This window comes from Halyomorpha halys, unplaced genomic scaffold, assembly GCF_000696795.3.
Source record: "Halyomorpha halys isolate HHAL.00 unplaced genomic scaffold, Hhal_1.1 Scaffold1817.1, whole genome shotgun sequence".
Lineage (NCBI taxonomy): Eukaryota > Metazoa > Arthropoda > Insecta > Hemiptera > Pentatomidae > Halyomorpha > Halyomorpha halys.
The window spans coordinates 74,622-89,339 of NW_027111365.1; the positions used below are offsets into that span (position 1 = coordinate 74,622).

Consider the following 14,718-nt stretch of genomic DNA (forward strand, 5'->3'; position numbering starts at 1 on the left):
AGATTTAGCCCCAGAAACGACCTCTATTCAGTTTAAAAAAGTGCCAAAAGATAGAGCTGTCAGTATTTCCACGCTTAACCGGTTTTTTCAAATGTTTTAAGTCTATTTACTATACCCATTACGTTTTAGATCTTAACCTGTCTCCACTACGCCTCAGTAATTAATTATATTTTATTTTTGGTGCTATTTTTTTAAGATATGAAAAACTTTCCACTTCAAAAGGAAATACTTTTTTTTCCTTTCTTTTTTTTCAAACTAGCACATTGGCTACACTGATCATACCTTTTCATTTACTATTCATGAAATATGTGAGAATTTAATTTCATTTGGAATAATGAAATAATGATATTCCTGTGCTGATGTAAGTAATTTTTATGTTTACTTAGTACTGTTATTGATTAGATATTTCAATATTTATAAATTTTTAAAAATGTATAGTAACCAAGAACATTCCTTAATTTTAAATTTTAAAAATATATATTTTTTTACAAGTCTTGATCTAAATACAACTCTATAATTTGTAATTATAACCATATTTGAATTACCTTAAATTTTTCAAACATTCGCAAAATATAAATTTCAAAAACGCATTGAATTTATGGTTTTCCTTGTGATGTTACAACTAAGTCCAAACCTACAGGAGAGGGGGTTCTAGAAGCTTTAAAATAAAGTATTTAAGAAATAATAAAAAGAAGTAAATTTGTTTTCTAACATAAACGACTATTTTTGTTATTCTTGTAGTAATCTTTAAAATTCAAAGTTAAGCTTATGAAATTACTAATTATTCATAAAAATAACTACAATAAAATCAAAAAAATCCTTATTTACTGGTCAGTCTTGAGTTTTATTTTTTATGAAGATTTTAGGGAACATTTTCACACCTATTAATCATAGAAATTGCAGTGTATGTATGCCCTTCAATGAGTTTTGGAGAAACTAACAAACTGTCATTATGTTTCTTATTCATTAATGTATTATATAAGATTTAGTCATGAAATTTCAAAAAAATCCTGCTAAAATGTTTTCTTCTTGTAATTCATTAAGTTGTTACATACAATATTTCTGTTTTGTTTTAAAATTGAAGCCGGAAATAATATAAGGTAAATATACAGAAACTCCATGGCTAAATTTTTACAAGGAACATGTTTTGTACATAATATTTTTGACAAATTTACAATAAGTGTTGTGGTAAGCTTCTCTCCTGAATCAAGTTATCTTGCATGCACCTTATGTATCATGCAGAGCATGATTCTATTTGTGAGGATTTTATCATTTTCAACCAGATTATATGGTTTATTTATTTTCTAGTTTTATTTTCCTTTCTTCAAAATTATTTCAGCTTTATAATCCTTTCTTATATTGTCCCATTGTTGTTCTTGCTTTTGGTATAGGTATAACAATACAAAAACAAATAACTTATTCATTCGTATTATGAATTTCAAACTAAAAAAATCTTATTTGAAATCTCGCAAGAAAATACATATATTCTTTATATAATATCAGATATGAGAATTTTAGTGCGACTGATATAGTAGTGTTCTAGTTTTTTTATTTAGCTATAAAATAAATGGCTTATTTAGGTACTAAAAATGTTCAAAGAATAATTAGGTCAAAAAGGGTGTGGTAATAAACAGCTTATACTAAAAATTCATTTATCTTGATAGTTTATAGGCTAAAGGATTTTTTTTTATATTAGAATTAAACATTTGCTTTACAATTTCTATAAATTTACAGATTGAAAGAGGCTGAAGCTCCACCAGTTGAAAGACCGTATGTAATAATTTTAAAAAAGATAAAGATAAAGAATGCTTCTAATTACCCCCAATTTTTTCTTTGATTTCGTTTTTATAGCAAATATGTTCATTCCTTTGCATTATGAAGCACATTGTAGTGTTTAGAGAACTATTTTACAATCCTTAACTGCACGTTTTTGATATTCACATTATGTTTTATCTTTTTATGTTTGAAAAATAATAATTAGTTTTGTCTTTATATCCCGATGATTGTTTCAGAGAACAAACAATCTACCAATAACTAATATTTGACTTATTTTTTATTAATAGATTTTTATATATTTCATTGTCGATATAATTTCTTTTTTTATTAACAATGTATACTTTTTATTTCAACTTTTGTCTATTGTTTCTTTTTGTAGTATAATAAGATATGACAGTTAATAATACAATATTTTATTTATCAAATACTATCATCTATAATAATGATTTATGCCTGGTCATTGTTTAAGATTAGGGACTTTTCACTTTGTAATTCCATAGCACGTTCTGCTGTCACTTTCATTGTTATTGCTTTCTGCTTCATTATAGTTTCTATGAGTTATAGTAATAATGCTGAAATGGTCAGTAGATAATGAAATAATTTAATACACCATTTTAATTAGTATCACTTACAAAACTTTATTGAATGTTTTATTTGCCTATTACCGGTATTTTTTTATATCTATCTCTCATATAATCATAAAGCTGGTTTTTTTTGTTAAGACTTTAATGTCATCATCCATTTGTCTCTTATCCTGAAATAATAATAACTGTTAAACTAAATAATAACTGTTACTATAACTAGGTATTCTTGTCTTAAGGTAGAAGCCGAAGTTCTTAGTTTTTTTTATGGCCTTTATTCTAAGGATCCTTGCAAGACAGACATTCTTCAGCACCATTGGGTTTTATTAACTTTTAGAAATAAAACTAATGGGTTTTGTTTTATTGATACTTAGAAATGAAACTAATGAGCATAAAACTTGATATCAATCTTTACTTTCCTCACTGAGAAAATGGTGGGTGGTGCCCTTTCATAACATGAAATGTTACTATTAGATCATGTGAATAAAAAGTACTCTTCCTTAGATTAATTATTTTATACATGCTTGTTTGAGAGTGGTTTAGTTTATTCTTAATTTAAAACAATTTTGATCCTTTTTCCTCTCAACTTTTATTCTTTAAAATTTCTCCAACGTTTCAGCCCTCAGGCCAAAGGATCAAAATTGTTTTAAATTAAGATGGCCTGAAACGTTGGAGAAATTTTAAAGAATAAAAGTTGAGAGGAAAAAAGGATCAAAATTGTTTTAAATTAAGAAAGTACTCTTCCTTGTTTTAATTTTTTTTGTTTACATTATTTCAACAAAACCAATAGAAACGGTTCAGGGTTGTCACCTCCATCATCAGGTATCTGTTTAAATATATTTATTAAAATTACATTTTGTGTTCTCCTTATTAGTGCTATAATGTTAACTATAACCTATTGTTGTCTATAATATAAATATTAATAATTAAACATGCCACCATAATTATAAATAAGGAGATCTGAAATACCTTCCTGAAACCAGGATATATTTACCATTGATAACAAATAGATTATAAACAATATGTTATTGTTAAGACTAATAAGGATAACACAAAATGTAATTTTAATAGTTATATTTAATCAGATACTTGATGATGGGGTGACAACCCCGAATCATTATTGGTTATAATGAAATAATATAAATAAAATAAAACAAGGAAGATTACTTTTCATTTACAAGATCCAATTATAAATGAAACTCATCCAGTAGAACATATAACTTTAAGAAATGTTACTAATAATAATACCTCAAATGAGTTATATAATCAAATACTAAGAAACAGGGGAATAAATAAAAAAATTAAAATTGCTTGAAATGTTTCACTTCCAATCTGTGTCATAGACAAATACCAAGAGAAACAGTAATGATAAAATAATAATAATTTCATTATTCAAATTTTAAGAGTTTCTTGGCGATTAGTAAATGTGTTTTCATTTATCCTAGTTTTTTAAAGCTGTTGTCGTACTAATATGAATAATGTAAATGGAACATAGAGAGCTTGTCTAAAAATTTTCTTATGATCAATCCTAGTTTTTGATATTAGAGATGTAAATTTTTTGCTACCATCAGATGCTCATCTAATAAGTATTTTTATTTAAAAGAATTTGTCAATTATCAATTAAAATGATTGAAAAAAATATTTTATATTTATTTAAAGATTTGTAGTATCTGAAATGTTTATTGTAGTTTCTAACTCTAAAATTTTGAACTTTTTCATATTTTTATCTCTTATTTGGGGAAGTTAAATTTGAATAGGTGTTTGGGCCAATACAATTTATTGGATGTTTAGGCTTCAGAAATTTCATTTGTGCTATCTTTCAAGTTTTGTCGAGTTGATATTACCTTCTTTAAATAGTCTATTTTATTATTGAACTTTACAGTAATAGTGTTCAATTTTCTGTTTGAGAAACGAATGATTCATAGTTTTCTTGATTCAGGTGTATAATTATTAAATGAATACCTTTGAGGTTGTTTCCTGTTTAATATAGCATATCTAGCATATTTTCGTGTTAACATCAAGTACTTTTTCACGTAAGATTTTAGACCTTCGATCTAAAAGATTTAGTTCTTATCTTAGATACATATCAGAAAACATTTTGTTATTCATTTATACCTTGTATTTCAAGCAATGATAATATTTCAGTGTTGGCATTAATACCATTTTAAAAGAACACTTGAGATTTATTTATATTAAGCTGTTATAGGTTTTGTCGTTGTGGAGTAATAACTCTCAGCATATCTCTCGCTAGATGACATCTGCTGCGGTTTTCTTAGATTCACAACTCTGCAACTGCTCCAGCATTACTAATTTCAATTTAATTGGAAAAGGGTATGTTATAACAACATGATATGCAAAATTAAAAAAAAAAAATCTAAATGTTTATCGTAAAAATCAAAACAAAAAAACAACCAATTATTTGCAATACTTAAACTCAATCAAACTACAACTTTAATTTATCAGTTTTGTCAGTCGTTCATTAACTCATGGGTAAATAGACCACAACCTCGTGGTACATATATCCATAGGTCAGTTTTCATTAATGAGCTAAACATTTTTGAATTTCATACTATTTGCACTTTATCCATTATTACATTTTGGGATCAGCTATTTTTGCAACTGAATTAAGTTAGAAATTTGTTAAAAATATAAAATGAAGGTAGAAAAAGTAATAAACCAGTATGTATCTATTTTAGGATAATTAACATTTCAATATTTATAAAAACTGATTTATATAAATTAATTTAAAATAATTACTTACATAATTATTAATAGAAATCAAGGAGCATGTCTAAGCTTCTCATAATTTGACAAATATGTTAAAACAAATGTATTTGAAAATTGTGTTAAATCCTAAATAAAGTTTTCCTCAACAGAAATATTTATGGAAGGAGACTAAAATCAAGGTATACTAGTTCATTTTTGTACCACTATTTATATATTCCCCTGACTCCTGTACAATAACAACAAAGGAATGATCCAGGAAATGAAACTGCGGTACCTAATAGTACTAGAGCCTGATAAAAAAAGTCATTTATTTCACTCCAATTTTTGTTCTCCTTAATGAAAATTGTGTATAGTTACTAATAAAAATTGATGAGCCTACCAAGTACAGTTATGGGAAATATGGTGGCTGTTTCAAAACATAAAAAAAAAAAAATGAATTTTTCATTCAGAGCTCCATATCTTTAAAACTATCGACTACTCTAGAAAACATAAGAGAACTTCACTTGAAGTAGTATAAATTTTCTAAAATATGAACCCTAATAGAGCTGTTCAAATAGTTTCCGAGATACATATGAATGATATGAAGAAAATATTGTTGGGGGTGCGGTCAGAAAATGACACAAATAAATTGAAAAAACTTATTTAATAGTGCCAACTTTTCGGCCAGAATGTCTAGCCTTCATCAGGGCTAAGAACAAAGAACAAGATAGCAACCAATTAATACAAAAAAAGAGAAAATATAAACAGAATGATTAAAGTAAATAATTGTACAGAAGAAAATTACTTAAAATAAAGCAATGAAAGAAGTGGAAAATGAAACATATATCTAGGTAAAATAACACAATTAAGGAAATAAAGATTTAAAGTTATATAACACAAAGAAATATGAATACTTTAATTTAATAATAATCGAAAGAAAAAAAATGAGAAAGAAAATAAATGTATCTAATGAAATACGTAATTATAATACTAGATAAAGAAACAAAATATAAAGGTAATATCAGTATATAAACAAAAACTTGTTTCAGAATATAAAATCGATAGTTTTCATATGGGTCCTCCTCACATTGTGGTATAACTGGGAATGAGAGAGCTGATGCAGCTGCCAACTCAGCTCGTCAACAGCCAGAGCGATGATAGAGATGATCCCAAGAGAAGACTAGACACATCAGTTTCGCACTCTTGCTCAAGAAATTTGGAACCAAAATTGGAAGACAAGCGTTGCTAAGCTTTTTGGATGTTAAAAAAGAGATCACTCAGTGGAAAACCTCCAGTAGAAAGTCAAGGCGAGAAGAGGTCATCCTCAGCCGTCTCTGCATTGGGCACTGTGAATTTTCACATGGCTACCTGTTATGTGGTCTGAAACCACCAACATGCGTAGCCTACCAAGTAAGAAGAATGGTGAAACACGTGCTATTGGAGTGCCCCCTCTTTGCTACTCGGAGGAAACAATTCATGATAAAAACAACCCTGGATAAGATCCTTCTATACAAACAAAATGTAGTAGAGAAACTGATAGTTTTTTTGAAAGCTACAAAATACTATAACAGAATATAGTGAATGTAATTTGATCTACCAATGACTCTTTGGGGTAGAGGTGGAATGAATAAATTAATATTATATTATATAAATAAGAAACAAAATAATCTCTTTCCGAGATATAGTTTTTTTTTAAAGCAACATTTCATAACAAAATAACGAAAAATCAGTTGTTAGTGGATTTATTTTGGGAAATCTATATCTCAAGAACCATTTGACATATAGATGTTTATTAGTACTTAAATTAAAGTTAGTTTATGACTTTTATCTCCATCGGAGTAGTACTTTTTATGAGATTTGCCAAATTAATTTACAAAATGTTGGTTTCTAGTTGTTAGCACACGATTTTTTATTTATACAAAAATATGTCTCAAAAATCATTAGGCATACGTATGTAGATGATTACCAGTGCTCATATTAAAAATAGTTGAAGGTACTTTAAAGTAGCTTAGGACATTTATCTTCTTAGGAGTAGTAGTCTTCATGATCTTTACTAAAATAAATAGATTCAAAATTCATATTCATATGCAAAACTACTAATTCACAAAAATTATTATTGTAAACTACTTTAGAGTGTGTTAAACTAGCTTTAATTTGAGTACTGGTAAACATCTGTACGTACCATGGTTCCTGAGATGTATTTTTATATAACTAAAAAAATGTTGTGTGAGCAGCTAGAAATTAACATTTTGTAAATTAATTTGTGAAATATCATAAAAACTACTACTCCTATGAAGATAAAAGTATAAACACTTTCAACTTGCATATCTCATCCATCGCACTAGGAATCTAATTGAGATGGTCTCTGAAAATCATGATGTATCAGAAAGTGATTTGGTTTATTTTTATGTTGAAGCTAATCTGGCTATTGTTCATCTACATTAAGATGAATCTGAAACTAATAATGGTGAAAAGTTGTTGAATGAGGATCTTAGATAAAGTTTCACCTAATTGAGCAGATGTACTTGAGCTATTGAACCAAAACTATTAGATGGATATCATTGAAGACATGCCATTACCATATTATATATTGTATTCATTAAGATGAGTGAAAATCTATTGAGTGAAGAGAAGCAATGGCATAAGAAGGGATACATGATTATCAGTTTTCCTGTGGTTATCCAACAAATACAGCTTGAAGACGCTAGTGTGGCTCCTAATGTGGACCAGAGGGGAAAAAAGCAATTTGGAAATTACTAATCAGTTACTAAAATGCACCAAACAACATAATAATCCTCAATAAATGAGAATTGATATTGAGCTCAAAAGTAAATAAAAAAAAGTATTAAAGAATAAGCCGTGCAATTTCTCTTTTATTATTGCAATTGTATTTTTTATACGCATATACAATACCGTTAGTACAGTGTACAGTGTACAGTGTACAGTGTTACAAGAAAATAATCATGGTCTGATTGAAGGATTAATACTTACACCTTACTTGTCTTAGTAAATAATAAATGAAAATATAATATATAATCAAATTTTCAGAAACAAAATATGAAAATCGGATTAATGAATATAAAAAAATAAAAGGAAGCTAAGCATTTTAAATAAATTGACGACTATCACTTTGAGGATAGTTAAAATTTTTTTAGAGCTGTAGCTTTACCAACCTTTAACATATCCATTACATAAATTAATAGTTGTTTATTTTTTTATTTTATTATTAAAAAATCTTCATAAATTTAAGTTTGCTTAAATACTTGTGTCTCCACAAACTGTACCCCAACAGTCTCATTATTAGGTTCTTTAAAAAATATTAATTTTGATGCTTTTTATTCTTAAATAAAAGTTTATCTTTACCCAGAATGTCTAATCACATAAACAAACATTAGTTATATGTTAAAGTTTCAGTCGAAGGTGTAAAGCTGTAAAATGTACTTGTTTTTGTTATCTGTTAGAATTTAATGCTGAATTCAGTTTAAAAAAAGTTGACTTATTAGTACCAGGTAACTTGTAAATAAATCTTACTAAACGAGGAAAAGATGGTTGTGGGTGCGATCAATGATAAACACAAATAAGTTGGATTAACCTATTTGTGTTTATCATTGACCGCACTCCCAACCATCTTCTCCTCGTTCATCATCCACGGTCAACTATCTCTCATAATTATAAATCTTAATAACTTTTTGGAGAGCTTCATAATATCGGGTGTTACAGGAATAGGGTGTAATTTCAATATGTACCATGAAATTATACAAATTTGTGACAATTTTGAGGTTTTTTAACATGCTCATTTTTACAAATAAAAAATCCATACTTTTTTAATTTACCTATTATTTTTTCTGAATAATAGAAAAAATTCTTGGGTGATTGTCTTACAAACATTTTCCATTTGCACTCAATTTTTTTTCTTACCTAATTTTATTTTTATCACCTTTTGACTTATCTGTGTGTTGTGTAGATGCCTGTTGTTCATTGAAGCATTAGAAAATATTATTGCAGGGGCAGATCCAGGGGGCCGAGAATCCAACGCCCAGAAGGGGCTTATTATTATATAAAGTTATATAAATGACAATATTAATTATATTATTTCAAGGAAAAAATCAAACCCTTTTCACTTTTTTAAATTATTATCATAATGGAACATTTTGAGCTTCTTACCTCATCTTCAACTTTTCCTCTTTTTACATTACATATTTATCCTATCCGTAACTTTACATTTTTTATTTTGTTTTACTTAATGGACTTAATGTTAAATCAACATTATCACCCAACCTTTAAGCTTTGCAATTTTTCCATCTTAAATTTATAATATTTAATATATCTTATTCATTGTAAGGTTGAGTTCAGACTCATATAAGGTTGAGGGTAGAATAAACATGTGATATAGGAAGATAACAATTTGAAGATGAGCTAAGAAGCTTGAAACATTTCATTATAAAACAGAGTTAAAGAAGTAGTAAGGGTGTGATTTTTTCCTTGAAGTAATATAATTAATATTAACATTTTTTATATATTAAATATTATCCAGGTAACCTTTGAAAAAAAAATTAAATTTTAAATAAATGATTTATAGATTAAAGACCCATTTTTAATTCAGGAGATTCCCTGTTCTCCTTCCACACATTTCCTTTGCAGTATCCCTGCCCCTTAATCAAGGAGACCCATACAATATCATACCACCCAAGGGACCGCAAAATCTAGATCCATTACAGTATTGTTGAAAACCACCCTGCCCTGATTAGGAAGCCCGCTGTCAAACAACTTCAGGTTATGTCCCCTGTTTATAGAATGGCTCTCAGCATCTCTGAAACACTCATGTTTGATTACTTCTGTTTAAGATTCTGTTTCCTTTTACAGTTTCTCTGACAGCTAGGGAAACCTAGAATTTTTAAGGCTGGTGGTCCTCCTACTTTGCAGAATATATTTTTATTCCAAAAATCCAATTGTTATAGGAGGTACTAGGATAAAAATAAAAAGCAGAATACGTTATTTAAATATAGAATATGATATTGTGCTCCTATCTTCCAGATATCTGTGACAGATAATTATTTGTTTTGTTATATCAGATGTGGATCAACACAGCGGTCAAGAGAATAAATATCCTATATCACACCCAAATTTTATAAACTGGGGAAAAACCTGATGGTTGAGCATGATCCTGACCAGAACTCCTTACACAACCAATCGAACAGTTCTTTTTTACCAAATGCTAAACTTCATGGGTTTTTGAGTATTTGTGCTTATTACTAAATGAAATATTATTTTGATGTCATATATTTAATAATTTAAATAATTGCTATAACATTTTAACAATCTCAAATCTTTGGGTATAAATTTATTGTTATTCTAGCTGGATAGAGAAATTTCTAAGTATCTTATATTGGACCCATTTTTAATGGTTTTAAGTAAAATTATAGGTATTTTAAAGTTATAAAAATCCATGTAGGAGTGGTTTATCGCCTTTATTTATAACTTATCTTAATGTTAGTTTATATTCCACTTTCACACAATATCCTAAAAATTTAAATTAGTAGATAAAAAAAAAAAAAATACTCTGATTTATGACATCAAACCGAGATAAAATTGTTTGTAATTCAGTCTAAATAAAGCTATGTCCATTAATAAATTGTTTTTATGGTATGAATAGCATTAATGTATGTTAAAGTGTTAAATCAAATTTGGGTGTTGAATAAAATTGGGTTAAATAAACTAAAATTTGGTATTTTTTCATTTATTTGTCAGCCAATCAGCAGCTGTACAATCAAAGTATTTCTGTGTCCTCTTGTTTTCTTCTAGCAAACATTAATTTATAAAAAAAAAAAAGAAAAAGAAAAATGATAATAAGCAAGATTATTGTTTTTAAATTCAATATGCTTGGCTTATGATATTGTTCTTATCCCTTTTCCACAGGCTATGTTGAACTCTATATTTAAGAAACAATGTCTCTGTATAATTTAAATAGTATAAACAATTTTTTCCTTAGAACTCGTTAGTTTGGAATGAGCCATGGATAGCTTCATAGAATTTCTCTTTAGGACTCGATGGACTATCAGATTTCTCATCATTACGTCTGTAGGATTAAATACACTAGCATTTGTTTAGTCAAGTTGGGATGATTTCCTCTCTATCTTTAGACAGTTTTTTTTTTTTACTCATTCTATTATTGGTATATAAATGAAATTGCAAATCAATCTTCTTATACCTGAAATCTCTTTGACTAAAGTTCTCAGTTCACTCCTAGTGATCGAGATCTCATTTCTCCGACTTTTATATAATATTTATTTTTTATTCTACTACATATTGTTGTGTTTTTTATAGAAATCACAGAAAAAAGTTTTGTTATCTGTTCATTTCTTGTTCAGAGTCAAATTTAGTATCTATGATTTCTCACCCACAATTACCCTTCTAAATTTATTAAAGTATGAAATATACGGATTAAATTGATCCATTATTTTTACAAACTTTACTAGTTACTTTTTAAAGTTTATTTTAGTAGCTAAGCAGATGAGGAATGGTATTAGAAACTATAGTTGATGACTGCATGTAATCACTACTGCCTACACCATTCTATATTTAGACAGCATGAGCACTCATAATTACAGCTGTACTAGTAGGTACAGCATGGCTGTTAGGGGAGAAAAAAAATTAGCATGATTAGATGCCAAAGTTCAGCCAAATTATGATATGAGTTCAATAACAGATAAGATAAATTAAAATAATGAAAGTTATAGAATCATTATGCTTTAGCTTGGAGGCTATAATGACTTTAGTTGTCGAGTATGATTATTGGTTTGCATGAAATAGTTTTTTAGGACAGAGCTTATTTATATTTTGGTCTCTAAATCTACCTCATGTCACAAACTCACTCGAGAAGTGTTACATCTTAAAAATTGACTACTTATCAGAAATGGCCTTTGATGTTTTGTCGATTGAAAATTTTAAATCAACCGTTATATTTTTTTCTACTAATGCCATTTTTCGCCAGGTAACTTATTATAATCTCCTTTTTTATTCTCTACACTAAATATGATTAAATTATTCAGATGCAAAAGCATTACATAATTTTATAATTTTTTTTAAATCTCATACATTGCCTTAAGGCCAAAAATCAAAACACAATGATTCTTAATCTATATATGTTTTTCTTTTATGACATTTCAGGGATACTGTATCCTCCTCTTTAAGCTTTTAATATGCCCCAGTATTTTTAGGCGAGTCAAAATTATCTAAATATATAACAAAACTTAAATTTACAGCTATGACAAGTTAGTTCGGTCAATGAATAGTTTTAAATTTAAATTTGGTTATATAATTAGATATTTTTTTCTCATCCAATAATATTGGGGCATATCAAAAGCTGAAGTAGAAGACACAATATCCCTGAAATATCCTGGAAAGAAAAATATATGGATTAAGAACTTTTTTGTATTTATTGTAAGATCGATGGTTGACCGAGTGCAATAATAGAAAAGGAAGGTGGTCCAGATGTGGTCAGACAAAAACTCAAATAGTGATAAAACTATTTATATTGAGCCAACGTTTCGCTCCACATTGCAGGGCTTCATCAGGGCTAAAAAAAGATACAAATACAAAGTGATGTAAACGTAATTGAGCAAAGTAAATGAAAAATTAAAAAGATGTACAGATGTACATTTTTCATTTACTTTTCTCTTTCATGTTTACATCACTTTGTATTTGTATCTTTTTTTAGCCCTGATGAAGCCCTGCAATATGGAGCGAAACATTGACTCAATATAAATAATTTTATCACTATTTGAGTTTTTATTTGACCGTATCCTGACCATCTTCCGTTTCTTTATGTATTTAATTATTGATCTTAAGGAAATGTATGAGATTTAAAAAAATTATAAAATTGTGAAGATCGGAAAGTAAAACAAATTAATTGCATAATTTGTTAGAAAACATTTCACTGATGTAACAGTGGTCGATTTGTTTATTTCATATATTTTTATTTGTCAGTACACCACATATCGTCATTAGTTTGGCTTTATTATATTATAAAATCTTTTTTAAAAAAGTATATTATACAATAATTTTGGTTTTCTCCTTTTTTTCTGTTAGGAAGAAAATAATCCTGCTTCAGAGTTAGCCTTTAGCCAAGTGTGCCTTTATTTTATTTAATAAAATCATTTCAGTTCTTTCTCAATAATAAAATGGCTCTGAATAAAAATCTGAATGAACGAATGTGCACTCTGCGACTTGAACCCTCCCTGAGCCAATGCAACATTCCTCGGCTGGAACATAACCCACTCTTTGACAAATCAAACAGTGTGTGTTACTAGCATCTTCTAGATACTTAGCATGAAGTTGTGGTTATGAATCTTCTCAGCAATAAAGAGCATTAAATTCTGCATCCAGTGTTGGTGATAACTCAAAATAACCAATTTTTGAGATGTAGCAATCCTTGAATGAAGTTGTGATGTCATTTTTTAATTCAGTCTTATAATTTTTTGATTAGCATTTAATATTTTCTATTTCAGAGCTCTTTATTACATCTAATATTAGGAAGTTACGAATGCTACTGATGATAAATTCTCTTTACCTCCACTTTTTTCCATTATATTTGTAATATTAGTTTCATGACATCATGTCATAAATGTTTAAGTGGAGGCTACAGCCCTACTGAGGTACTGAGTCTTTTTCAACTTAAAGTGAGTGCACTACATGTGGTAGTAAATTGTGTCATAGGATAAGTTAATTTCTTTACCTCTGTAGGAATATTGATGAAGAGTTGCAATGATAATGTGAAACCAATATTCTTCAATTTACCCTTTATCATTTAAAATATGACACTGTCAAATTTAATTTTTAAGCTAGGATAAACATTTGGCTAGTCATGAAACCTTAGAGACTTATATAAACCTTAAATTATATTATTTATTTATAGTAAAGGTTAGAATAATTGTCTTTCATTTGTGTAATTTATTTACAGAAGAATTAAGTATTAAATATGAAATTATGAGTGTTATTAGTGTTAAATGCACTACCTGGTTGAAGATAGTCCTGTACAAGATTATTACTTACAAGTTGTGAGAAATTAAATAGTGAATGTACAGTTGACTCCCTTGTGAACTGTTTATCTTGCAGTGACTCCAGTATCCATCAGTTGTTATAAATTCATTTTTCATTCTGGTCTCATTGTTACTCCATTCTTCTACATAATCTTAGTGTAATATTCAGGTACTCGACAGATACACTGTAGATACTTATTTATATAATTATGAATCAAAAAATTACTTTTAGTATCGATGAAAGTATAATTAGGTAAAAGTGTTGTTGCTACCAACTTTGTGAGAAGAATTTTGGAGTAGAAAATGATTTAATATCTACATCATATTATATTATATGTCTGTATTGTATTATATCACATCACTCTCCTTAATTCTCCAACCGAGAGTGGCTCCCATATTCTTATCTACAGAGGTCCTCTTCTTCAATGGGGTCAGAGGTTGTAGTGAACTGGACCTACCATCATCTTTCAGGAGTATATAAACTCCTACAACTATAGATAGTTTTCTTTGCCCAGTGAGGATGTAAATTGATTATTTACATGCCATAGGCCCTCTATCTCTTGAATACACAGTTTCTGGAACTCAACATTTGGGACATTGATCTATGTTATGGCCAA

General features: G+C 28.2%; 1 protein-coding gene across 2 annotated transcripts in view; it reads left to right on the forward strand.

The window, feature by feature from the left end:
- Positions 1-1,908, forward strand: part of LOC106690683 (3',5'-cyclic-AMP phosphodiesterase-like) — a 50,310-nt gene extending 48,402 nt beyond the window's left edge. The window contains exon 3 of one of the 2 annotated variants that reach the window (XM_067049374.1): positions 1,735-1,908. In XM_067049374.1, coding sequence (XP_066905475.1) covers positions 1,735-1,837 — 103 coding nt within the window. In that variant the 3' untranslated portion in view covers positions 1,838-1,908. The remainder of the gene's footprint in view (positions 1-1,734) is intronic. The other variant, XM_014436192.2, reaches the window with a different exon arrangement.
- The last annotated feature ends 12,810 nt before the right edge of the window (positions 1,909-14,718 follow it).